The sequence below is a fragment of the Pithys albifrons genome, chromosome 1 (genome assembly GCF_047495875.1).
Source record: "Pithys albifrons albifrons isolate INPA30051 chromosome 1, PitAlb_v1, whole genome shotgun sequence".
Classification (NCBI taxonomy): Eukaryota; Metazoa; Chordata; class Aves; order Passeriformes; family Thamnophilidae; genus Pithys; species Pithys albifrons.
In genome coordinates, this window is record NC_092458.1 from 20,699,141 (window position 1) to 20,725,015 (window position 25,875).

At 40.9% G+C, this 25,875-nt stretch overlaps 1 protein-coding gene across 1 annotated transcript in view; it reads left to right on the top strand.

The window, feature by feature from the left end:
* Positions 1 to 234: 234 nt before the first annotated feature.
* ST6GAL2 (ST6 beta-galactoside alpha-2,6-sialyltransferase 2) overlaps positions 235 to 25,875 on the top strand; it is a 53,053-nt gene continuing 27,412 nt past the window's right edge. The window contains exons 1-2 of the mRNA XM_071575795.1: positions 235 to 338; positions 24,827 to 25,829. Of these exons, the coding sequence (XP_071431896.1) occupies positions 24,884 to 25,829 (946 nt within the window). The 5' untranslated portion in view covers positions 235 to 338; positions 24,827 to 24,883. The remainder of the gene's footprint in view (positions 339 to 24,826; positions 25,830 to 25,875) is intronic.

The window sequence follows — 25,875 nt, forward strand, 5'->3', positions numbered from 1 at the left end:
GGGGCCGGGCGGCGGCGCGGGGGCCGCTCGGCCGCGTGCAGGGGGCGTTCCCGGCGGGGCGGCTCCCGGGGGTGGGCAGCGCCCGGGGGGCGGTGCCGAGCCGAGCCGAGAGGCGCTCCTGCGAGCTGCCCGCTGCCCGTGTCACCGCCCGGCGCTGGTGCCGCTGCCATCCGGCGGCTGCCGGGGTGCCGCCCGCGCCCTGCGCTTTGTGCGTGCGGCGGCCACCACCATGCGGGGGGATCGGCACCGCTTGGGACGCGGCGAGGCGGAGCGCCCGCGCCGCCCCGGCTGCTACACCTCGGGGGGCAGAGCCCCCAGAGAGCCCTGAGCGCCCGGCGGTACGTAGGGGCACCCTCGGGCGGAGGGCACTGTTTTTTTATTTTGGTTTTGTTTTTTTGGAGAGTGGGGGTGGTGGTGCTGGTGGTGGTGAAGTGGAGGATTTCTGCTGTGCAGCGTTTGATGGAAGGAAAATCCTGTAGGTGAAGCCACATGGGTTTTCAGTGGCATAGCTTGGTGGCTTCTTGCCTTTACAGTTTTCATGCCGGGAGTGTGCAGGGTGGGTTTTAGGAGGGTTCGCTTGCTCAAGAGAGCTTGAATAGATACGTTTAGAGAAGCAGTGCTTTCCAGGAATTTAAATGAGAGCCTTTTCTGTGGTTGCTTTTTGAGGCTGTTCTGTTAGTTCTATATTTGCTCTTGCAGATTGCTCTTATCAATAGTTAAACAGCTGTGTTAGCATATAAAAATCAGTATCTCAAAAGAAAAAAGTCTCTTGGCTATTTGCCTCTAATAAGCGGTGTAGATCACTTCTGCTTTCTCCTTCTGTATTTCATCGGGAGCGTTATCATCTCTAGTACTCAACTACCATTTGTAGATTATTTTGTCATAGCAATGTGTTTCATTTGGTACTAGGGAAAAAATGATTTGATTACTCATTCAAGTAATTTAGGTGATCTTTTGGAGTAAGGTTTAGTCATTTCTTCATATGGAGGGAACTGTTTAGAGATAGGCAGGAGGCAGCAACAAACCTCAAGGTTATGGGTTTCGCCCATTTTTCAAACGGCTTTTCCTTTTTCAATCTTGGAAACTTTCTGAACTTTAACCCTTTTGCAATGAAACTTTCCAGGCGTGGTGTTTGCATCCAGGTAATTTTAATATATATATATTAATGTATGCATTTTTTTAAACTCATGCAAAAGTAATTTGGCTGGTTGTGATAGTGTGGGGCTGTTGGATATTAGGAAAGAATTATTACATTTTTTCCATTTAAAGATGAAGTTCTTGCAGTGGTTTGGGTTTTTTTTTTAGGAGAGGGTTTATTATTTTTATAAATTCGAAGTATTGTTTTGAGGTATATGCATTTTGGATTAAAATACTGCTTCCAATCCTGCCATAACTACTTACTGGTTTTGTGTGTGTTTTACTAAGACCAAATGCTGCTGTACTGGGAAAAGATGGGCTATGTTTGCTGAATGAAAAACTGTGATAAAGGGTGTGAAGAAGAGGTTCTGTCAGTGTATTCAAACCCGAGAACATTCAGCACTGATTTCTGCAGCTGACAACAAAGAGGTGTCTTTGCAGACACCTCTGTTGTAGGCGGCAGGACTGCTCTTGCCATTTGCTGTGGAAGTGCTGGATTTGAGATCTTGTAAATGAAGACTTCGAAGTATTGTAGGCAAAAGTCTTCTGTGATGAGTTTAGGTCCTCTACAACTCCTGGTGTGGTAGTCAGTTAACTCTTTTCTGTCCTATGCTTCATCTGAGCAAGAGGGCAGGATTTCCCAGCATTGTCCACACTGCACATTCAGAGTTGGAGGATGTATACAAAATGTTAGAGGTTTGTTGCAAGGTTACAGACCTCTATGTCTATGTTTTGTGATATATTTTCTTACTGAGGAAGCAAAAAGAAAGGCCAAACAACAGGGAAAGTGTTATAAAAGCTTTATAAAAACAGCTTAAAAGGATGTTAGGGTTGCATAAGTAAATGTCCCAATGGAAAGGCATAATGGCTGAAGTTGTGCGTTCACCTTATTGCTTGTACCTTGAAATCTGCAAAATGATTGTTTTATGCACTCTAAATATAGCGTTGTGCATAAATAAAATCTGGAGGGACTGTTCCCTGATTTAAAATTAAGAAAACAGAACAGAAAATAATTGTAGTACTTCTGAATTTGATTTTATTTCAATTGCAGATTTATGAAGTGAGATAGAACAGCATCCTAACAATTGCATTGTGAAATGATGCTGTGTGTGCTAGTTACTGCATATACTATTGGAGCATGCTAGATTTTATGTAAATGGTTGGAATGCTACTAGTCCATCAGAAATAGTATGCAAATCTCTCTGCAGTAATTTTCAGATTGCATTTTGGAAACTTCCCTGGATTTGCTAAGGAATTGGCTAAGGATCTATAGAGAAGTACTTGGGCATATGGTATAGGGTCATTTTCCGTGTATTTAGCTACTAATGACATTAAAATAAGCCAAAATGTATTAAATACCTCTCTAATATTAATTATCTTGTTAAGAAATTACTGCAAATACTATTGAAATCACAGATGCGTACAAAGGCTGTGTGATCAGTGTGAAGGCAAATCCAGGGAATAGGGTCAGTGGGAAGTCTGATGATCTGTGAAAATCTGTTGAGTTGCTGTTGCTTCTACAAAAATAATAGGTTGCCCCTGTGGCATTGGAACTTTGGGATTTGCTTCAAAGAATGGAAAATCTGACTTTGCTGCTACTTTGGCAGTGTAGAAATCATTTTTGTCGAGTAAGACTGTTGGCTTCCTCAGCGTAAAGGTTTACAACCTTTAAATAGCTCTTCCTTACATTAAGCAGTATCCCTTTCATGTGTTTGAAGTGTGTTAGAAAGGCTGGCTGGCAACATTTGTACTGATGAACAAAAATAAAGAAATTTACAACTTGAAATTATTTCCCTTGTTGCTAGTTATTACTAAGCATTAGACTGCCATACTTGAATATAATTAATGTAGTAAATGGCTTATTAGGCATCATCTGAACTTTTGCCTTCTTTAATTATAGAAGCTTAGTGCAGTGGCCTGTGTACAATATTCACCCCAAATAATTGCTTTCAGACTTTTATCTGACCATGTCATTTTTGGAGCAGCTGCATGCATGGTTTTTTGGGAGAAATTTGCACTTCTTAGGCTCTTGTTTGCAGTCCTGCCACAACATTTCCAATTTGCATAACTAAAAGCAGTTTTGATTTTGCTGATACTAATTTCTGCATGCCATTCATGTTAATTTGTTTTGAACTTCCTTAAAATTCTGTAATTCTTTTGCATATCTGGATATTAACCAATCCATGACACAAATAGGAAGGTTTTAATATTTTTTTCCTGAAAGTGTATGTCTTGAAAATGATGCTAAGAATGTAAAAGGAGTGACATAGGATGAAATTTGTGTCACCAAGAATTTATAATAAAAGGCTCAGATGCAGCAAACCCTTCTTCATGTGCTTAATTACATATATTAATTACATAATAAAAGCCATCCTCCTCCAGTAGAATTCATGGTGACATATTCAGAGTGCAAGATCATAGGAAAAGCTGGCTACAACTACCATATGATAAATGAGAATAGTGTAAAAAACTTGATATTTATTATAGGGTTTATGAACACTTTGTATTTTAGAGCCAGTCTTTTCTAAGGTGCAACCATAGAAAACTGATTTTCTGGATCAGTACCACTTCTGAAAAAAGCAATCTTGTAAAGAAATTCAGATTTATTTTCATCCACTCTGAAAATTTTACATAGACTAGAAACAGTTCTTCTGTAGTTGGCCTTGAGGGCAAAGTATGCCCAAATCATTTTGTTTGCTGGATGTGTTTTTCAGAGATTTTTTTTCTTTCCAGAAGGATGAACATTTTAAGGGTTAAATGTCAGGGAGCTGTTGCCAGTGTTCCTGATGAGGGTCCTTGACCTTGGGAACTTGCTCCTGACAGATGCTCTGGCTGACCTTGTTGGTCTACAGTCCTTCTAAGGCCTCTTTGACACCAGTCACTTTGGAGAGGCCAGTTCTTCCGTACTGATGAAGGTGGCCAGAGCTCAGTGGAGCTGGGGAAGTGGGACAGAGCTAGGCTCTGGAGTTTGGTAGCCTGGATGGCTGTTACGTTTCATTGGAGATGTGGCCATGCAGCTGGCTGTGTGTGTGTTATTGCGCTGCACTTTCTGGAAGGTTGCCCTTAAGAAATCTAAATGTAAATGAATAGTAAATATTATTCATTGCATAGCTCTGCAATTGTCATCAGAGTAGGATTCACCACAGGTTTTGTACAATCCACTGTTTATTGTATTACACTGTATGAATACCATCTAAGAGTAGTTGGGCCTTTTATACCTAGGGTTGTGTAATGACTGTGAGTGCTCTGAGGACTGAACACATCTTTCTAACAACCTGTTAGCTGTGGAAAGGATAGTTTCTTCTTCCCTTGTGATACATATCTCTCTGGCTGGAAGATACGTGGCCAACCAGACAGAGAGGGCTTAGTGAAATGGGGAGGTTTATTCTGTGGCTTTCTGAATCCATTATGTCAATGGTAGAGCCAAAGGTCTGGAGGGTGTAAAATTTGATGAGGTCTCTTTATAGTATCCTCAGTTTAAAGTAGCTCTGCTAAGTTCTGTATGTGATTTTGGTAATGGAGTTGCCTTTCAGTCCCTCACTGGAAGGAGAAGTTTTAGTCTAGTTACTGTCCTATCAGTTTCTCAGCAAAAGCTCTTATCCTGTCTCTATGAAATACCAAGTCTCTTTGGCCCGTGATGTTCTGTTTGAGGGACTGGGGCCTGAGTAACACCTTCTGTATATAAAAATATAGTGATGTTCTCTATAATCATGGTCCAAAATGCCCTCAAACTTTGCATAATTGAGTAGTGAAGATTTTTTCATTATTTTATGAGGTTGATGCCTAGATGAGAAAATGCTAGTTAAAAGTGCCATTTCAACACAATCAGGAAAATGTTGTAGGTATTTTATAATTCGCTATGCAAAGCAGGAGGTGTTTGGCTCTGGACTGACAACAGATATCAGCCCATTCACCCTTATGCTGTAGCAGGGAAGAGAGGTCAATAACAAATGAAAGCTGTTACCAGCTGATGGCTGTTTAGTCACCTGTGAAATGCGGTTTTTAATAGACAGGTTTCCACATCATAGGAGCAGCAACCGCAATTAGATGAGCAGAGCCAGCCCCCCTGTCAGAAGACTCATACATCATGCCTCATCTTAGCCTCAATCCGGTCCTGCCAGTTAAGTGTTTCCAAACACAGCGCAGGGACTCGTGATTGCTAATCGTGCTCTGTCTGCTGGTGGAGAAAAGAGTGCATTTTGTTGAAGCTATTGGCCTGTCTTTTTAGAAAGGCTTAATCTCTAAAAGCAGAAAAAAGTAGAGCCTACTGCAGCATCCATGAGCTTCTGGCTCCATGTGTATAAGTTGCTTGCAAAATATTCAAAGGCTTTACTAGGTTTGCAATTTCATCGTGTAGGAAGCATTGTAGAGGACACCCTGTATCTCCCAATGAAGCTAACTATTCATGTTCAGACGTGGTAGTAGTTAACTGACTAATTGGCTGAGAATTCAGTGATTAATTTTAACAAATTAGTTTTCTTTGAGTGTAAGCTCATGCATGCCAATTACAATAGTATGCCTATGATAAAATTAGAAATTTTTGTTCTTTAAGCCTCAAATCTGCTGGGGTACAATTATTTATCCAGTGTCTTAAAACATCTGTGTTTTGTTGGGAGTGTCATTGGGGAAGGGGAACAAATACGCACCAAAAATAAATATTCTTTCTCTCCCAAAATAGCCTAAATACCAATGAAATGTTCAAAGTGTTGCAAAATTCTTTCCTAGTGGTTAACGAGTATTTAATACATTGTATCATACAGTCTGCAAGGCCTGTAATGTGTTCAGTGAACCACAGACCTAATACCTAGTCCCATAAAATCAGTGAAATGTCTTGTATTGCCTTTAAATGGGCTCAGAGTCTAGATCCCAGTGAGTCCTAGTTTGTGTTCCAGCTACAGGCTCCTTTAAACAGGAGACTGTGAACTTGGGTGGTAGGAAACAAAGCTCCTAGCAAACATATCTGTGTTAGGTTATATTTTGATGTGTTGAAGAAGCTGCTTTTAAAACCAAACCTGCTTGTGCTAAATATACTGTGAGGTGTCAGGGAGGAAGCATTGAGAATAAGAGGAGAGTAGGATTTTTTTTAATAAAGCAGTGTGTACTATGTGAGGGTTTTTTCACCTAAAAATTGTGGTGCTAACACTGAAATTACATTATAGCTGCATAGACAAGAAGCCTTATTTCTTAACAACACATATGTGGTCTATTGGAAAATGAAGCACTGACATGTTTTTAGACATACAACTTGGGTGCAATCTTGCAGATGGATAGAAGTTTGTGGTCAAAACACCTTGACTCCACACTCAGGCCTTTATTAGTGCAGCTTTATTGTGTGACTGTAGCTGTGTGACATTGACATGTTCTTTGCAATATGCCACTTTATTTTTGGAAGGTTATCATTCACCCATAAACCACATCTTCTGATTTAAAGTGTAGTTAAAAGGTTTACTTAGTGGAAGAAGTTTTACTAAGTATAAAAATTATTGCTTTGACAAAAAGGAGAAGAATGTGGCATTTAAAATGAGATCTTATTTTGTTTTTCTTTCTTTTGTTTTGTTTTAACATGCATAGCTCTCAGTACTCTTAGATTTAAAAGATATTTAGAAAATACCTTTAGGAAAATGGAAGTTGCTTTAAAGATTGTTTCTTTCATTGTCTCGACAAACCTTGAAAAGTAGTTTCTTGCCTGCACATTTCAGAAACAGTTCTTAGGGGGTTTATTATGTGCTGAAACATATGTTTATAAAAAAAGACTATAACCTGGTGGAAAAAGTGTCTTATAATAATAATCCTGTTGATGGGCCATATGTTGCCATCAGTAAGTTTGAAAAAAATAAATTCTTCTACAAGTGTTAAGTAAGTTTATAGCCAGAGTGTTAAGTTAGGGTCAGACTGTGACTTGCCCTCTGTGGATTGAGAAGGGGAGGAAAGTGCCTGCAGATCCTCCTCATGCTCTTTTCATTAGCTCACAGGGTGGCAGATAGGCTGGAGCTGGATAGCACCCTTCCCAAAAGTCAGTGGAGGCAGGAGCTCTATGGGAGGCTTCAAGATGTCCTCCTCCAGTAGCTTTTCCTTGGTGCTCCTCAGGTTTGTGCCCACCCAGTACAGGGCTATGTATTTTGTAAAACTTGGTTAAGCTTTGTGTGGTCTCTCCTGAGAAGAGCAAACCTCTGAGCTGGATTGCATTTTAAAGGTGGCAAAACAGACATTTGAAGTTGGTGCAAAAACTAAGAGCTCTGATAAATCTCCAATTGAGTAACAAATGTGGAAAAAAACTTCTGTTCTTACTGTCTGCTAGGTAGATAATTTCTATTTTATGGATTTTTTAGTGCTTATAGCACCAGTTTTGGTTTTTAATGGGGGTGACATCATGGTTGCAAAACCTTTTGTTTCTGAAAAATAAAAGTAAGATGTAGGAGGTTGAAGGATATGTCATTCTCAAAAGGCACTTTCTCTGTGGGATCAAAGTTTGGTAAATGTAGACACTTTCAAGCCTATTTTACTTTGGATTCAGTTGCATAGTTCCTGTGAATGGGAGTCATGCTTGTGTGCATCTCAGAAAGAATAGGCTTCTTTGTAACTGAGGAACTTTACATGAAGTGTTTTAATATCCTGATGTTTTTCACTACTAGTCAGCTGTGCTCTGCTTGTTTCTTGGCAACTCGGCAGGTGACAGTCATTGGGAAAGAAAATATTAAAGATTAAGGAGAATTGTTTAAAGTAGTTGACCCTGCTGAAGGCTGTGTCAAGTGATACATGAAGTTGCGTAGTACCCATTGTCAAAATCAAGATTATGAACAGAGCAGTCCCCATCAAGAGTGAAGTACTTACCCACAGTCTTTCCATGGTTCATCAAACAAACTAAAAGCTGGCTCAGGGGAAATTTGCTTCTGGAGGGCTGAAGAAATCTTCCCCCTGGGTCTAATGCCCTATGCTGTGTCTATGTGTACAAGTCTAGAAGAGGCCCTTGGAGAGAGTGGAGCAGAAAGGGGGAATCAGCTGCAGTAGAAGCACCCACACCCCAGCACGAATTTTGCAATCACTGTGGAAATGGCAAATAGATTGGATCAGTATTCCATGGAGGAGAGTGTACTTGGGTTATGTGGACGTTCACTGGGAAAATTTTTTGGGTACATTGAAAAGTAGGGCTAAGTATGGGTTGAAGGAGTAGGAAGAGAACAACAGTAAGTCTGAAGAGGAATCCATCTGTGCTTGGTGTGTGTTTAGCTTTCCAAGAGAGACACTTTGGTACTGGCAAGGCTTGGAAGCGCACCCCAGGACCATTTCTCTTCAGCCTGACAGAATGTCTCTCCATGGAGTCTGTAAAGTCCAGCCAAGTTCTTACACCCCATTGGACTTGAGGGAAGGATTCTGAGTTTTAGGGCTGCCTCCGAGCACAGCTGATGAGGTGACTGAGGAGCCTACAGTGGGCCAGGCTGGCTTGCCTACAGTACGCAGAAGCCAACATGTGGTGTTAACAACTGCAGTGCTCAGAATTTGCACAAACCCACATTTAGTAATAAATAGCCTGCAACTAGTCAAAGGCACCAGTAGTAGCCAAGCAAATTTGGAATGTCTAAGCCAACCATTTTTAAGTTATGGTGAGCCAAAAATAATTAGGGAACAGTCCAAGAAATGGAGAACACCTCACTTTTCAGGAACTCTCATATCTCTGAGATGCTTTGGCCGATCTACTTCAAACTTTCCAGAGAAGCTTTCCTTGGCATGAGACCATGACTCTGAAATTTCATGTGACTGGGTTTTACTTTGTTGAAGTTATGAAGGTTAAAAGCAGAGTTTGTTACAGAAAGCTAATCTCTCCATTAGAAATATTTCTGCATAGTTGATATTTATTACACTGTAATTGCTCGCTGCTTGTTCAGATTGATTGTATTTTTGCCATTTATTTCAGATTTTTTTTAAAAGGATAAATCCAGAGCAGTAGAGCTTGGAGCCAAATTGTGCATGGCTGGCTATAGGCATATGTGGTAAGGCAGAAGCATTAGCCATGTAACTGCTGGAGAAGAATTTGCAATTGGAGTCCTGCTCTCATTGTACTATCACTGGAGAGCTTTTAGGAGTGTCTGATTTGAGAGATTACTGTTTAGTACAGCTTTTCCCTCTCTGCTTTGTAAATGAAAGTGTCTCTCTTGGCCTAGTTGTACACTCACCTCCAGGTGAAAAATGCTTCTGGTTGAAGCCAGTTTGTCATTCAGGGTTTCCCTAATGGAAGCTTCTCCTGTGCAAGGCCAGGAAGGTGGCAATAACCTAAGATGGGTATCAGTGTTCTCCACATGTGCTCTTGAGCTGCTCTTTATTTTGTCTAAACATCTGTAGCCTGAAACGTCTAGCTTCCAAAATTGCGATATTTCAAATATGCTTTAGAAAATAGAGAGAAAATGTTTGTGGTCCTGGAAGTGCCTTTAATTTTTCAAGTTAGGGGCACCTTAAGTGTGACTTAATTCTGTACAGGAGTGGGACCTTGTTGTGCACCAGCCTTTTTCCACTGCTCTGAGTGCTGTTTTCTGAATGTTGTGAAGACCAAAGCAAGCATTGCAGATACTTGCTATTGTTAGATGGAACTAAATGAGCAAAATGTTGTGTTTCAAGACACTGAATTAGTTTGACTGAGTCATTCTACAGACAGAGCAAGCAGGGCTGGAACAGATGTCAAGCTGGAATGAGCTCTCACCCTGAGGCAGGGGCTGAGAGTGTTTGAAGTTGAGGCTCATCTGTATTTTTCTTTCTGGGGCTCAAGTTTAAAAGCTCCAGGAAAGACTTTGCGGAAGGCAGGAGGTGCTGCTCCTGGAGACACAGGGTGCTGTGCATCACTTCTCCGAAGGGCTGTCTTTCAGGCAGGATCACTCAGCACCTGCTGAACTCTGCAGTCAGTGAGGTCAGGAGTTGCTCCGTGTCTGTGCAAGGCAGTCTTTGTCCTCTGTACTGCTGCTGGCTAGCAGCTGTAGTGGAGGGAGGTTGCTGCTTCTTGCCTGACACACCCCACACCAAACATACAAGTGTCTGCCAAGTTACAGTAGATTATAATGGGTTAATTCCTGAAAAAGGGTATCTGTGTAAAATACCGATCAGCAGGTTTTCTATTTGCTCAGGCGTTTTATTATTGGGAGCACTAAAAAGACCAACAGAGTGAGCTAAAAATCAATGTGCCGCTATAGAGGCAGTCACTGAGAAGGGTGCAGGTAAGGTGATCACAGCTACTTAAACCAGTGATCAGATATACCACTACAGTCTCCAAATGCTGCAAGCAGGAGAGAAACCCTGCTGAAAACTCCTGGACCATGGAATTAAAATAATTAAGTCTTGCAGTCTCTGGAATATATATTGCTCTTGCAAGGTTGTAATGAGATAAGTAGGGATGCTAGCACTAACTAGATAGAGCATACTGTATACATGGAACTTTTCTTCTGTCCTGTATGACCTAGGTTGTTTATTTTTCATCCAAAAATTGCTTATTGCAGTTGAAAGTGCCCTGAGGATTCTTCTTGGTGATAGCACCAAGACCATGGCTGTCAAAGAGAAAATACAAAGCAGAATATATAGATATGAGGAAGTATTTCTTGATTCCTGGATTAACTCAGACATCACTGCATGGCTCTGGATTGCCTGCATAGAGACTCCATGTGTGATTTCTTCAGTAAGTAGGGCCCTGATGGAGAAGATCACCTCAAAGAATTTTCATCTTCTTGGCAGTTGTAGAAATAGTATGTCTGCACCCTTCAGGCTACAGAGCTGCAAAGCTTTGCATTACTACTGCTGCTACTCCATTCCATGCTTCCAGATGAAAGTTTCCAAGGAGTCTCATAAACCCATTACACAAGCTGAGAGAAGGGATTAGAAATAGTGTAATAATACAATATTATTGTCTACTGCTGCAATAACCCTGCTGTGTTTGGAAGGTCTCAGACATACCAGCACCATAGTTAATCATTCAAGCAACTAATAGTAATTCTTAGTCTTGACTGCTGAGAAGTTCAGCATGGCTAAGATAGACATCTGATCTAGCTCAAGAAAGAAACTCAAAAAAGTAAAAGTGTCTTTCCACAGCAGTTTGCTTTTTGATTGAGGTGCTTTAACCGTGTTTCTGAATTTGCTTACTTATTTTCTAACAAATAGTTTTAAAAGTATAACACTTTAAAATAACTAAAACGCCCCCCTTAAATCCTTGATATTAGCTCAAAGTATGACACTTTAAAATAATTAAAATGCCCCCCTTAAATCCTTGATATTAGTTCCTTATTTACTGGCTCTTAACATTTTAGATAAATAAGGGAGAAATGTTGACAACCAGACAATAATACAGCCGTGCAAAGGCGAGAAAGCTGTTAGATGGACACTGCTGGAGTTTTGTCACTCAAAACTATATTATGAGTGCTCAATCTACCCAATAAGTATATGTGATAGAGTATTAAGTCTTCCTTACCTTACCATTGAGTTAGTCATCCTCTTTATATGTGACATCTTCTCCCAGTTGTTTGGAATTGGTTATAAAGCAGAAGTGTGGTCAGAAACAGCAGAGCAACAAGAGAGTTGCTCATTACCCTGCTGTCCAAGTTTCTCAGAAAGTAATATTCAATACCACGTCAATTCCACTGTGGTTTAGGGATATAAACTGAAATTTCAATTTTTCATTTGTATTTGCTAAACAAAAAAGTTATGGTTTTGTTCTTTGAAATACAGTATCTTTTTAAGGCAAGGATTCCTCGTATTTATTTTCCATCCATCTGAAGTGAGGTTACAAAAGAAGAAAGTTGCAAGTTTCATGTATGAAAAGTGTTCAGGGAAAATGTCAAGTGACTTGGAAACACGCATACTAAATAAAAGTGTCATCAAGAGAAAGACAAATTGGGTCAAGACTTGCAGCAATGGTAACTGGTTCATAGGTCTTGGAGACAATTCAGAGTAGGAGTACTACTTCTGAAACCTTGGAAATCAAGTAGTGGTTGTGGTGTTATGGTTTATGCTGGAGGAGGCGCACGACTGTAATATGGAATCATCAATCACTGGCTGAAATGCTGGAGAATAATAGCAGTAGAGAAAGTACATAGAGTACATAAAGTATATATTATATTAACAATGTTACATTTTCCAAGAAAGACAGTGCTTTTGAAAGCTAATGTCTTGTACTAAAAGTCTATTTTTTTTCCGATTCTCTGATGCCCAAGCCAAGTGAAATTGATTTTAAACTAAAGACACCAATGTGACGGTTTCTTACAACAGTGTGCTTGGCAGAAAAGTGATATATTAGAGTTCACATAAGCTTGTATTCTTCAACTGCTGGAAAGGAAACTGTGTATGTTACCCAGTGATGGAAACGTGGGCTTTTCTACAGTGTGCCCTTGGGCATGTTCTATTTAAGTGTCTTGAAAATATGTGATTATTCCTCATGTGCTTGTCCTCATGCTCAGTTTTTTTTACGGAGACAGTGACATTTATAGTATCTGCTGTCTGGAATACTGCTTTTGCCATAGCTCTTAATGATTATCTCCTTTTATTGAAAAAACCCTAGGAGACCTAGGCATAGTGATTGCATAGAAGACTTAGCCGATATAAATTGTTAACTGCATTTGGTGATAAAGTTAGAAAACACTTTAAAGAAATCAAACTTTCTGTTAGTCTGATCTGAGCCATACGAATTTGTCTTCTTTAATTTCTCTTCCCTCATGGTATGAACCAATATAAGTCTGCTCGTTCTTTCCTCAAAAATGATTCAGACCTGAGGGACACTTGTAATTTGGAGGTAATTAGTAAATAAGTCAGATAAATACTATCCATTGAGAATTGTGAAAGCAATTGTGAAAGCACATTGGATAGGATTCTTAAAGAGCTGTATCAAATTTGAACAATTATAGTTTAAAAAATTGTCAGTAGTTAGTATGATAAGTCCATTTTATCATAAATTAGTTCACTGTTAATAGTTTCTGCTTTTGGAGCAATCTGAAGGGATATAGAAATCTAAAACTGTAGTTAAAATAGAAGAATATCTGTAATAGCACAGCATCTTTAGGCTACATTGTGGCAGTATCCAGTTTTCTGATTTGCAGTGAGATCTTGGAGTCCGCGCTCGCAGTCAATGCTTGTGTGCAAATGCCATCAGTGGGGTTCTAGGTCCAGAGCTGACCTCAGGTCTGTGGATGTGGGAACTCCTCCACAGCTAACTTTAAAATATTTCTCTTGGTTTTTCTAAGGCATAACATATTGTCTGCTTTACTGGAATGGTAAATTTGGTTCAATTAATTCACCAAACTGGGTTTGGTTTACTACTAGTGGCAAGTTTCCTACCAGTGAGTGTGAATTACCAGCACTTTGCTGTACTGCCTTTGTCCAAATACTGATTCATAAGAATTTTACTCTTTTACTAGAGCAGAGCAGGCAGAGCAGAATGTTTTGCACAGATACTGAAAAATTTGAAGAGTTTAGAGTAGATTGAACACAGCTGAACACCAGAACAAGAGTCTTGTCACTGCTTGGCATGATTTATGATTGCTGCTAGTATATCGATTTGCATTTTTATACCCATCTGTAGCATGAACTTCAATGCATTTTTCTCTAGCAGTTAAAAAAAATACCCAACCTGATGAAAGCAGGAAAATTGTGCTTTGCTTGCAGTCATCCTGTGTAGCATGTTCTATTTCTGCTGTAGAAGTTTTAACTGTTACTGAAACAACTCTAGTAACATGCTGACTAGAAATATATATGTAAATCAGGAAATACAAGCAAGAATCTTGAAAGTGTTAGAAACATTAAGCATTAGGTTTTAGATCAGACTAATTTTTTTTTCATCTATTTGGTGTCTGAATGGGATTGAAGCAAGGTTAAACCTATCAGCAGAATAGGTTTGACTGGATTGGGTGTTGCTAAGGAATCAATCTGTGTTAAAACAAAGATTTCTTTTTCAAAACAGTCTCTTTTTATGCTGGCAGAGAAAACCTTCTGATTGATTTAGGGCAGTGAATTGGCTTGACTTTATTACTTGCCCTGTGCCTTTACCACTCAAAAGATGCAGACGAGGGTTGAGGTTGTGTTATCCTAAGCAGGGAACAAAATCGCATAAACGTTAATTTCCACCCTTGTGACCTTTTTTCCTGATTCTCCAAATGATTGGCTTGATTTTTGCCAATAGCTTGCCTAAATGGCAGATGGTGCCATAGTGAGGGAAAACTCATGTTTCCTAGAAAGGCCACAAACCTGAAGAGAAGTAAGCTCTGTCTCAGAAGCAGCTCCCAGGGAAAGTAAGCAGGTCAGTGTGCTAGGGGAGTGCGAGCAGACCTCAGCTACTACTTGCCACAGCTGGGAGGGGGTCTGTTCCAATGAATGCTGAGTTGCCAGTGTGCAGCAAAGGGGAAGAGGAGAGGCACAAAGTCAGTTTCAGATGTTTCTGACACCTTGCTGAGAGGAGACAGCTATGCTTTGTGTCAGGAAAGAGTTTGCACTTTATAGGCATCTTCTAAGCAGATGCATCTGCATCTTCTAAGCTGATTGTGTGAAAGACTGGCAGGGGTTTGCATGTTTTGGCTACTTAAAGGCAGCCTTAGAAGGAGGGTTTTTTTAAATGAAATCGGGGGTATTTCAAAGGCCTGCCTGTTGGCTGAAAACCAAGAAAGACATAACCAGCATTTGAAATACTAAGAAATAGTTTAATAAAAGTTTTGACAATCCCACCTGTGGAACAATTGAAGGAAGGGAATATATTACATGTATACTGGTTAGCTTCAGGTTTCAAAGTCAGTATTTTAATTGAGACTTTACTCTAAAGGCATGACAGAAACCTCTGCCAAGTATCTTGGAAAGAAAAGTATTTACTCTTCCACAGATTCATCTGTAGTAGTCTGTAGATCTCAAAACAGAAGGTTTCAGATGTTGTTGTCTCTTATGATGGTGAAAATGACCATCAAATGGTAATTCCATAGTTAAATCCAGTTAGGATAACCTCAGAATCTTATCCTATCATTTCAACTTTTCTAACAAAAACAACTAAGACAATATTGAGAATTAGCCAACTCTGTCTGGCTTCTCACTTGCCTCAGTTTCTCACCATTTTAATGGTGTCAGAGCTTTCAGAGACCCTAAAGGTTTTTCTGCTATCTTCCATCTTGTAAAGTCAGTTGTATTTGCAGGGAATGAATGGCAGGTGCTGGGAGAAAAGAATTCTTGTGCACTGCATTGTGCATCACTGACTGCACAAAGGAGAAAACTAAGAAAAATCCAACCAACAACCTTGTTTGGTCACTATTGCTCATACTGGTTTCATGATGGTAATTGTTAGAGATCCTATTTCTCTGCAAAATTTTCAGGCAGGTAGAGTATAGGTTCCCGTGGTTTGTGTCAGTTTACAAACAGCTATATCCCTCACAGAAGAGATTTCTGTTGATCTGGTCATGTTTAAACTAATATTGCCCAGAGCCATGCATAAAACTGTGCCATAACGGAGAGAGCAAGCAAGCAAGCAAGAAAGAAACACTAGTACCACTTTATTTTGCTTTATGAAGCCAAATAAAACAACTCAGCTAGTGTAGGTTGGCTTATTAGCATAGTCATGTTAAGTAGTGAAATACCAAAAAAAAAGGGGAAAAATTGTTTCAGTCCAGGAAACTTCATTTTTAGATTGTATTTGTAATATAACAAGGGCTAAACTGACTTCATACTTCAGTTTGGCAGGCCGCCTTCCAGGGAGAAATGTTTCACTCAAGCTTTTAGCCTAAGGAAAATAAGCACATAGAAGGCATGTTGTTTGTATGTATGTATATAAGTATATAGAAATGTTAACAATGATCATTTTCTAAATGTCCTTCTACAATTATTTTGCTAACATAAACCAATAGGAATTGGCACTGAGATAGAGCTGAGAAATAAGAAACAATTTGTTTACTATTGTTCTGTTTCAGAGTTTTTAGACAAGGGCTGGCTTGCTTGCTTTCTTGAACAAATATAAAAAGACAAACTACAGTCTAATAAAGAAGTTAGTAATAAAAAGGAAAGCAAAACACATTGCCTACAGCGTTAGAAACATACAGTAAGAACATACTCGGATGTAAAATTTACTGCTATACTGAGATATGGATAATCAGTGTGTCTCAGAGACATTATTTTAGAGTAGAAAATCAAAATTCTCCATCCACTTCTGCCTGGAAGATTCAGTGAATTTAGTTGAGTTTTTTGTGATAGCATTGAAACAGACCTTTTGTAACTGTGCTTTCTGTTCATGTGTGTGTTACTATAAATGTTTCCTTCTTTCAGGATGCAATTCAGATTGCCCTTTCTCACTGCAATTACTGCTGTGTTAAGTTCAAGTAATATAGCATCTAAAAACATTTATGGAGCAAAGAAAAGAAGCCTTTTATTCTAACCTTGCCAAGAGCAGAAATAAAATGAGCTGTTGTGCTGGAAGTGTAGAACTGCATGAGGATTTGTAATGTCCTATTTCTTGTGGTTTAGTCTTGTGTGCAGCCTGAGATTTGTGTGATTTAATGAGACTGTGATTCGTTTATCCTGTCAAGCTTTAAATAAAAAAAACCTCAAAGCACTTCCTTTTTTGAATTATGTGTTTTTGCAAGTATGGTATCAAAAGCTGTCCCTTAAAAAGAGGGAGGGGAACTAAATACAGCTGTGTGTGATGGCTGGATTTTTTTTTTATGTTTTGTTGGATACTGAGTAGTACGATCCATTTCTCTGCACCTCTCTGTCTTGTTTTTGGACATTAAGAAGTGCCTGCCATCCTGTTCAGTTACGCATAACAGAACCCAAGCAAGGGCTGCTCCTGAACTCTGCTTTTACAGGGGGCAATGAGGTGAAAACCTTATTCTGTGGGCAGAGAAGAATAAGTCCCACAGAAAGCCAGGCTGTGCTGAAGATGGGCATAAACTCCTGCTTGTGTTGTGGGTCCTCAGGCACCATCTGTACCTGTGTTTTGGAGCATTTCTGCATGGGATGTGAAGTAACATTCAGAGGGGAAAATATGTGCAGCTATTTTGGGTGCTGATCCCTTGCAAAGCTCAGTCTGAGGGTGCCCTGGTTCAAGGGCTGTGCTCCACCTGCAAGGAGCAGGGTCATGCCCCAAGGTCCCCTTTCCCAAACCCATCCCTGGGATGGGCTGTCCAGAATAAGAGGGAAAGATACAACACAGGTCCTGCTGCTCACCCACACCTGCCATCTGCTGAAAGAACGTCGTGGCCTCTTTCCTATCTGTTGCTTGGGAGAAATAGGGTAGGATGCTCAGGTCCAGACCTTCCCTCAAGAGTAGCAAGGTTTCCAGTTCTCATCCCCATGGTGCTGAGCTGTCTCTGTTTCTGGCAGGTGTTGTTTTGATCTTCTGCTAGCACTGTGAGCATAGTTTATTTCACTTTCTCTGCCTTTTCTGTCCTCCATGCTGCCCTGCAACCAGGCTTCCTTCCCATCCAGCCGAGTGCCCCAGCCTCTCGAAGCCCTTACGGTGTTGGTGTACTCACTTTCTCCTTATTGACCTCACTGAAGCAATAAAACTAAATACCTTAATAAGGTGGTTATGTATGAATGGAGGATTAAAAAAAAAAGTGATGGCCATTAGTCTGGTCACCTTGTTTACACACCTGGCTTTTATCTCCAGCTAGCTTTATGTTTCAACTGGCTTCCCAGGACCTTAATCGTGATCAGATCCCTTGGGAACAACTGCAGTTCCTCTTCTACTTGCAGTTTATGTGAGGGAAAGGAGCTGCACAAAGGTAGCACAGAAAAACCACGTGCAGCTCTGTGATTTGATCTGCAAGGGAACTACTGAGGTGTAAGAGTGGAGCCATCTGGTATGGTGTTTGTACAAAGCTGGATCCCTCCATGACTATGCAGTCACATACTGAATTTTCCTTTGAAAAAGTGACTTGAACTGTCTTTGTATTTTGCAGTGGTTTTATAATGATGTAGATAAGAGTTGTCTGTTTGGTTTTTTTCCCCCTGCTGTTCGGGTGAAAAGACAGTGCTGTGGCAGCTGAAATATGACCAAAACCCATCCAAAACACACAGCTGGTAGATCTGCAAGAGCAGAAAAGATGCGTCATCCACTTCTTTACAGTGTGTAAGGGCATCCTAGGGACTATGTCCAACGTGGTGGTTTCTGCACCCATGTCCCATTGTGGAACCAAGCTCTGCTGGCATTTGCAGCAACGTGAAGCAGCCTTGAACCTTTGCATATTGCTGTAAACAGTGCCAGGACACGGCAAGAGGAGATGGTAAAAAAAGGAGTCAGAAGTAGATAAGGCTGAGTGCAGGTAGTATATGACTATGTGAGGGGCTCCTTGAGAGGCTGTAGGGGGTGATTTGAGTTATGTCATGCAAATTGCTTGTTTCAGCACAACTCTGGACACTTCTGCCCCTTTGTAATTTTGATTAAAGAGCTTGGAAGTAATTTACACTGAAGTTGTACTGAATTTCACATGGATGGTATGTAGTACATTTCTACAGAAATCCTCAGTTAGAATAACAAGACTCATAGCCAGTCTGGAAAAGACAAAAAGGTTTAGTTGTCTCCCCTGACTTGAAATGTGGGAGGAAATCCTGGCTGGAGTGGTGAATCTCAGGGTATGTCAGAGTGAGAGCTGCTGTCACGGTTCCTGAGAGAAGCTGCTGCAAGTTGGGTAGGTGGAGGTTGACCTGCAAGGTGCAGTCAGTCACTGAGAAGCCAAGTTTTCCCTGACCGTTGCTGCTGTGTTGAACATTTCCATTGGTGATGGAAGAGTCTGCATGTGAAGTCTAAGAGCTGGTACAGCTATTTTTACTTCCCTTCTGTCAGCCCACACTCGGATAACCTGTATGTGGTCTCTGGGCTGTGCAGCCAGCAATGTGGACTGTGGGAAAGTGAATAGCTGGCTTCAATGCCAGTCAGCTTGAACTTGATGATGGAGGGTGGAGGGTAGATATCAGATGCATAGAAGATAACTTTGCCCACTAAACCCCAGAGATTGATGAATCTAAGCCCCCATGCTCCTACAGAATAATCTAGGACACATTCATTGGCAGAAACCCCACTGAGCATTTCTCCAGCTGCTGGGTTGCCAGCTTGAGTGAGTTTTGCTGTAAGTTTCACTATATTTGGCAATTTTCTTACAGCCTAAGCTCCTGAAAATGGGTCATTAGTAAAAATAAAATAAAAAACCCCCCACTCCACCCCTTTTAACTTGAAATCCTAGCTTTTATCAGAGGATCCGAGAACAGGCATGCCTGCCTGCATCCTCAGAAGCAAGAACCTGAGACTGTGCTTTCCAAACACTCTAGCTTGGGACCCCTGGCTAATATTTAGTGAATGATTCTGGTTAGCAATATCTTCATTTGAATACCTCACAAGGAATTTTTCCTAAGTAGATAATTAAATATATGTTTAAAGGTCAATATTGGAAAATAAAATAATCCTGCTTCTGAGTTTTTGGAGGTTTTTTCTGTGTTTCAGAAGACTTTTCTTAGATTGCCACAAGTAATACTGAATGCAGCCTCACTCCTCTGAATAACATTGAAGGAAAGAGCCAGATTTATTGGGACTAACAAGGAAGTTGTCCAAAAGAGATTCATTAATTGGGGGGCCTAATCACAGGCAGTAAGACAAATGCCCAGGCCATCCACAGACTAATATACATCTTTTGGCAGTCACCACTCCCCACAGGCCTGCCTGTCTGTTGCTGACTACTGTGTGGCTTCCACCGCAGAAATGATGTGATAACACTAAAACCAATTTGGCACTTCCCCCGTGAGAGGATGAGTGTATTCCCCACCCTGGAAATGCAGCCTCCAGCTGTCTTGCCCTATGCCAGAGGTTTCTTAATATGCTGGAATTAGCTGACTAAGAGATGAAGCAAACTAAGGGAGCCTTTGCTATCTGTTTAGGCCGCCTACACTTTCCATCAAGTAAACCTTGGTCTGATTCTCAGCACTTTGGGAATGGTTGCCCACAGCTAACATTTGCTACCCCAAATAACCCTGAGGTGACCTTCTCGATGCAAAGCTGCAGTCAAGAAAAACCCTGTTTAACATAACAGTGCACATCTTAGCACATCAACTTGAACCATCCTGACCTCTGAGCTGCCAGGGTCTGTACAAATTAATTTTAACAATAGACAGTGTTGAAAGGAAGGAATGTTTCAAAAGAATAAAAAAAAGTCTCCATCCATCTCTTCTCATTTAAGAAATAGTCAGAAGGACTACTTTAGAAAAATGAAAAGTGTTCCTTGTTGCAAAACAATGGGCTTTATAAAGGGAGGGGTGTTTCTTGCATCTTAGTGTACCAAAATGAAATTTCCCACAAGTGGGTGCCTCTTCTGGAAAATCAGCCTTCAATTTCCACTGGGGAATTGACTTTATTTTCTGGGATGTTTCATAGATACTCTTGGGGTTTGCCTTTCTCTTTCATAGCTGCTGCTAGTATTTCTATTTAGCAAATACGTAAGTCTACCCTTTCTGCCTACTTTACTGGTTTGTACCTCGTCTGATGTTTTCTGTGGCTTTTGTGCAAACAACCAGACAGAGTAAGAAAAAAGCTTTTCTCCATGTAGTAGTTGGGACTTAAATCAGTTAATGATTGAAAGAGTTCATCAGACAGAAGATATATAGGAAAATGAGATCTTCAGCCTCTGAAGCAAACAGGCTTATTATTTCTGCCGAAGGGGAAGCTGAGTTGGGTTAAGTCTTGGGTGTTTCCCCCAGGGACAGGCTTATTCCTCTGATCCTCCTCAGCAGGAGCTTTGACTCCAACAGTCTCATTGTCTGTAGGTAAGGAGGGTTATTGTGACAGGGGTGGTGAAGTTTGAGATGATGAGAAATGTTAATTTAAAATCTTGTGTAGAATGACTTTAACAATTTGGTTGCTGTATGATGAGCATAGATGAGAGAGATGGAAGTTTATTCCTGAAGTCCCATGGACTTCAGTTAATTGCACCCATGAAACCACCTGTTTTTATTTTTTTTACCAATGTTATTCATTGCAATCATATTTTCTGCTATCCTACACAAATGTTTTTCTCTTTGCAACTGAGATGTGCTGCTCAAGGCAGCACAGGGCGTGAATCCAACTGCATCCCCAGGTGGTATCTAGATGATACTCCCATGAGCAGCAGAGGGGTCTGCTGCCAGCAGGAGGCTGGTGGGGAGCATGTGAAAGGGCTGCCCTCTCCTCCCAGACATTCTCAAAGCCAGGGACTGCGAGGTGTGAGAAGCTGCAGGGCCTGAGGGAGAGAGGAGTGGATGTTTAGTGTAGAGGGAGATAAGATAAACTGGTATTTCTCTGGACTTAGGGCAGCTTTCCACACACAGCTTTCAAGAACCTGTGAGGTAGTCGAAGTCCTCTTGTAACTAATACAGTAATGACCTTGAATTCGTTTCCAGCTCAGCTGTACTGCTGGAGTACAAGACATTTCTTGTGAGCAAAAAACATTAAAGCAGCACAGAGATTTGCCTGCATAGCTCTGGTCTTCAAGAGATTTGAGTATCCTTTTTGAGGCCCCACTTGCAACAAGAAATTGCAGATAAGCTTCTGCGGTAGTTAATGTTTAAAGTTTTTGGATTTGTTCTCACTGGTGCCTCTCCTCTTGCTTGCAATGTTGACAAATATACTGTTGTATGCTGGTTTTTGTTTTACACAGATTTTTTTTGCTGCACAAAGAAGGTAATCATGAATGCTTATATGTCCATGCAGACCAAGATGAGTGTGCTTTTGTGACCTCCTAAGTGTTGGGGGCAGGGGGAGAGAAATTAGGTTACCTTAATTTAAAAATAATTAATAATGCATCTCAGACCTTTTTTAATATTGTAACCTGAATATTGAATTTAGGAGTTCTGACTAATCTTTTATGCAGTTTGCTGCACCAAACACTTGAGAGCACAATTAGAAATTTTTGTAGTTTCACATCTGAAGTAAGACTAAGTGTTTCTATTCCTTATCAACTTCTCACTATAAGATACAACAAAACTTGGGAAAAAAATGAGAAAACTTGAGATTTTGTTATGGATTACCTTTAAATTGTGTCTGGACTTGTTACCTGACTCAGGAACTCAAGAAAATATTAGTGACCTCTTCCTTTATAATTTTGGCTTTCTACAAGCTTATCTGTTAAAAAGATTGTGCAAGATGCTTCTGTTGCAGATCCTGTAAGAAATGTATATTCAGCAGGAGAAACATCTGACTGAGCAAAGACTAACTTACACAGTGGCTTGGAATCCATAAAAAGTGCTGGGGAAATGACAACAAGGGATGGAAGCAGTTCAGACGGGTGAAGAATGCTGATTTAAAAATGCAAACCATCTCAACACTCATGAATGGGCAGGTTGCAGTAAGTTCAGGGCAGATCTAACTTGCAAAATGGCCTTATACTGTAAGGCAACTCCCACAGGACATCACCTGCAGTGATATAAAATTGGAAGTGGGGGAAGTGTCCAGGTAGTGCAGAGAACAATCTTACAGCAGCAGAGTGCAAGTAGGAAATGGGTCAGTTGGAATAATAGCTTTCTCCCATGTGGTTTCTCTGAGCCAAGTCAAATGTGTGTGGAGCACTGGGTTATCGTGATTTTTTTTTCCTGTATATTAGAAATGAATGTGTTTTCAATGAAATTGGGTCATCCAAGTGTAACTTTATGAATTTTCTCTCTGTCTGGACACGGTCTTGAGCCCAAAAGTGTGCTATATTTGTCTAATGTTCTAGGCTTTGTCAAGATCATTAAGATAGACTGTATTTGGAAATGTAATACTGCGGTCTCACATTCTCAGGAGGTCAGCAGAAATGCTAGCCTGAAGTATCCCTGCTAATACAAACCTGCGGTTTGTTCTCACCTCTGCATTGTGGTAGACGATTTCCCCATTTGTGCTGAAACAACTGGATGTGTGACCACACTGAGGTGGATAAAGCGGCTCACCCAGTTTAAAAAAAAACCAAACAAAACTAAAACTAAAAAATCCCCCAAGAACAAAAACCAACCAACCAACCAACCAAAAACAAATAAAAAAACCCCAAACCAAAAAACCCCAAACCCAGCAAAAAACCGCTAACATATATTTCCCCTGCTGTAGCAGTTTACCGATTCAGTTTGTAATATGCCAGCCCCGTATACAGGGCTGTTGGCAGCAGCAGAGGCACAGTGCAGGAATGAGGGACTGAGCAGAGAACATTTTCTACCAGTGTTATTTTGCTGGGTTCTTTTTGATGTGAAAACACAGCCTTAGTTACAGCTTTGGTCTAAATGTTTCGCTCAGCTTTGATGTACTTCAGCAGCTTGCAGAAACATGACTGTGAGTGGCAACTGTGGGTTTGGTCCTCCTGATGGTCAGGTGTGAGCACTAAGTATGTTATCAGAGGTGTGTAAGCTGAGTGTGCTGTTCAAATGTGATGTGATGAGGTGGTGGCTCCTGAGTAACAGGCTGGTGAAATCCAAGCCTGCCCCTACTCCCGTTTCCCTTTCCTGATCATAGCTGACTAGCACAAGTGGCTCTTAATTCCTCCCATTAAGTGGTCATTGAAACAAATAGGGTTAGAAAGAAAACTTCAGAAGAAGGGACTTATTTTAAAATTCAGATCAGTTAAGTGATGTGTCACTAATTAGTACACTGAGTGAGACTGTAGTATAGCAGCTGAGACTAATGATGGCTGTGGTGCAGGGAGGTGAATAGTAAGGTTTATGATAGGGGAGGGCTGGACTTTCTTCAGTCAGCTTTGTAACCAATGCCCACATGACTTGATTAAGCAAGTGGGTTTGTGTAAGGGCTTAGTGTGCTTGATGGTCCAGCAATGGGTTAGTGTATTTTCTTTGGAACACAGGCCCCTCAGTCAGACTTTATTTCATTTGGACCATGCATCCCTCCACTAATGCACAAGCTGTCCAAAACCCTCAGGGATTAGTAGAGCACAGATTTCCAGGTCTAGTTCTGACATTCTCCATCCACCCCCATTATGTAAATCTCTATGTTATCCTAAAGGAGCGTATTTAGACAGTTGTGCCACCCATCCTCCTTTTTGGAAAATACAGACCGCCTCCCAGACTTTGATGTGCAGAATTCCTTCATTCCACCTCAGTGTGCATGGAGCATCCATAGCAGAGATACAGCAGCCATTCCTACTTGGGTGTGGTACTGGACAGCAAATGATGTAGCCACTCGTGCTGTGCCAGTTCATAACAGCTGAGGAAAAGATTCCCCTCTGGTGGAATGCTCCCCCCTACACTCCCTGATGATACCCACAGAGCACTGTCCTTTCCAGGCCATGGGCAGAGGAGGGCCACCAGCTTAAAGTTTGTCCCTGCCTGATCCCTCTTGGGACAGGCTTGCTCACAGTTCCACAGCATAAGGATTTTCGATGGTGAAAGAGAAAACAGCTAATATTGTTCCCACTATGCATGCAGCCAGGCATGAGTTTTGCTTTTGCTCTCTTAATGCTGTGCTCAGTATAGCAGAAGCAGGCAGGCACATGATCTCCCTGAAGGCAGGATCCAGTGTTACTGTAGAAACTGGCCACCAGCTTCTTTTGTAGCTAGCAGCTGTCATGGTGTAGTTACTGCCAAAGCGTGTCACTCCTACAGTGACTGCAGGCTCTGGAGTTTGTTTCTGCTACTGAATCTTCTGTGCTACAGCTTGGAGATTAATTCTGCACCTTCTATCAATGCGTGTTAAGATATTTCTGAATTGTATCTCTTTTTTAGAACAATTTTTAATAGTATTTCATGTTCCCTACAGGTTTCATTTTCCTTCACCAATACTTCAAGTCATAGAGGAGCTGGTAAAGGCATTGCCATGAAACCTAATTTGAAACAATGGAAACAACTCATGCTGTTTGGTATCTTTGCATGGGGTCTACTTTTCCTGGTGATATTCATCTATTTTACAGATAGCAATACTGCTGAACCAGTTCCAAGTTCCTTTTCTTTTATTGAAACTAAGAGACTTCTGCCCCTTCAGGGCAAGCAGAGAGTCATCATGGGAGCCATTCATGATCCATCGTTCTCTGAAACCATTGATGGGAATGAAGTACTTCTAAATGAAGATCTCTTAGGTACATTTAAATCAGGGACTGGAAATTCCAAGAAATGGACTGTATTGGAAGATGCCTTTCGAAATGAAGATGAGTTTTTTCCATCCCAGTTAGGAAGAAAATCAAAAAGTGATTTCTACCAAGTGAATGATGATTATTTATTTGCTGCTGGTCAGCCTCGGTCACACAGCCACCTTCAAGAGATAGAAAAATTCATCTCGGCCGATATCAATAACGCAAAAGTAAGTATTTTGCAGAACAACTGGAGCCATCAGAGAAGAATGAGGAGAAGAGGCACAAAGCATAGGAGAAGCCAGATGCTTGATGAATCTGATGACTGGGATGGGCTGTATTCCACAATGTCAAAATCCTTTCTTTACAAGCTTTGGAAAGGGGATGTCTCTTCCAAGATGCTAAACCCTCGACTGCAGAAGGCGATGAAAGATTATTTGAGTACCAATAAGCATGGGGTGCGGTTCAAGGGGAAACGAAACTCCAAGTTGACAGGAGACCAGCTATTCTGTGAGCTAAAAGAAAGAGTGAATGTGAAAACAATAGATGGCAAGGAGGCTCCCTTCTCCACTCTTGGATGGGAAAAGCACGTTCCCCAAATTCCACTGGGCAAATTATATACACATGGCTTTGGGAGCTGTGCAGTAGTTATGTCTGCTGGTGCAATACTGAACTCCTCTCTAGGGGATGAAATAGGTGGGTGAAATGCATCTCTTCATGTGTGTGTATATATATATGTATA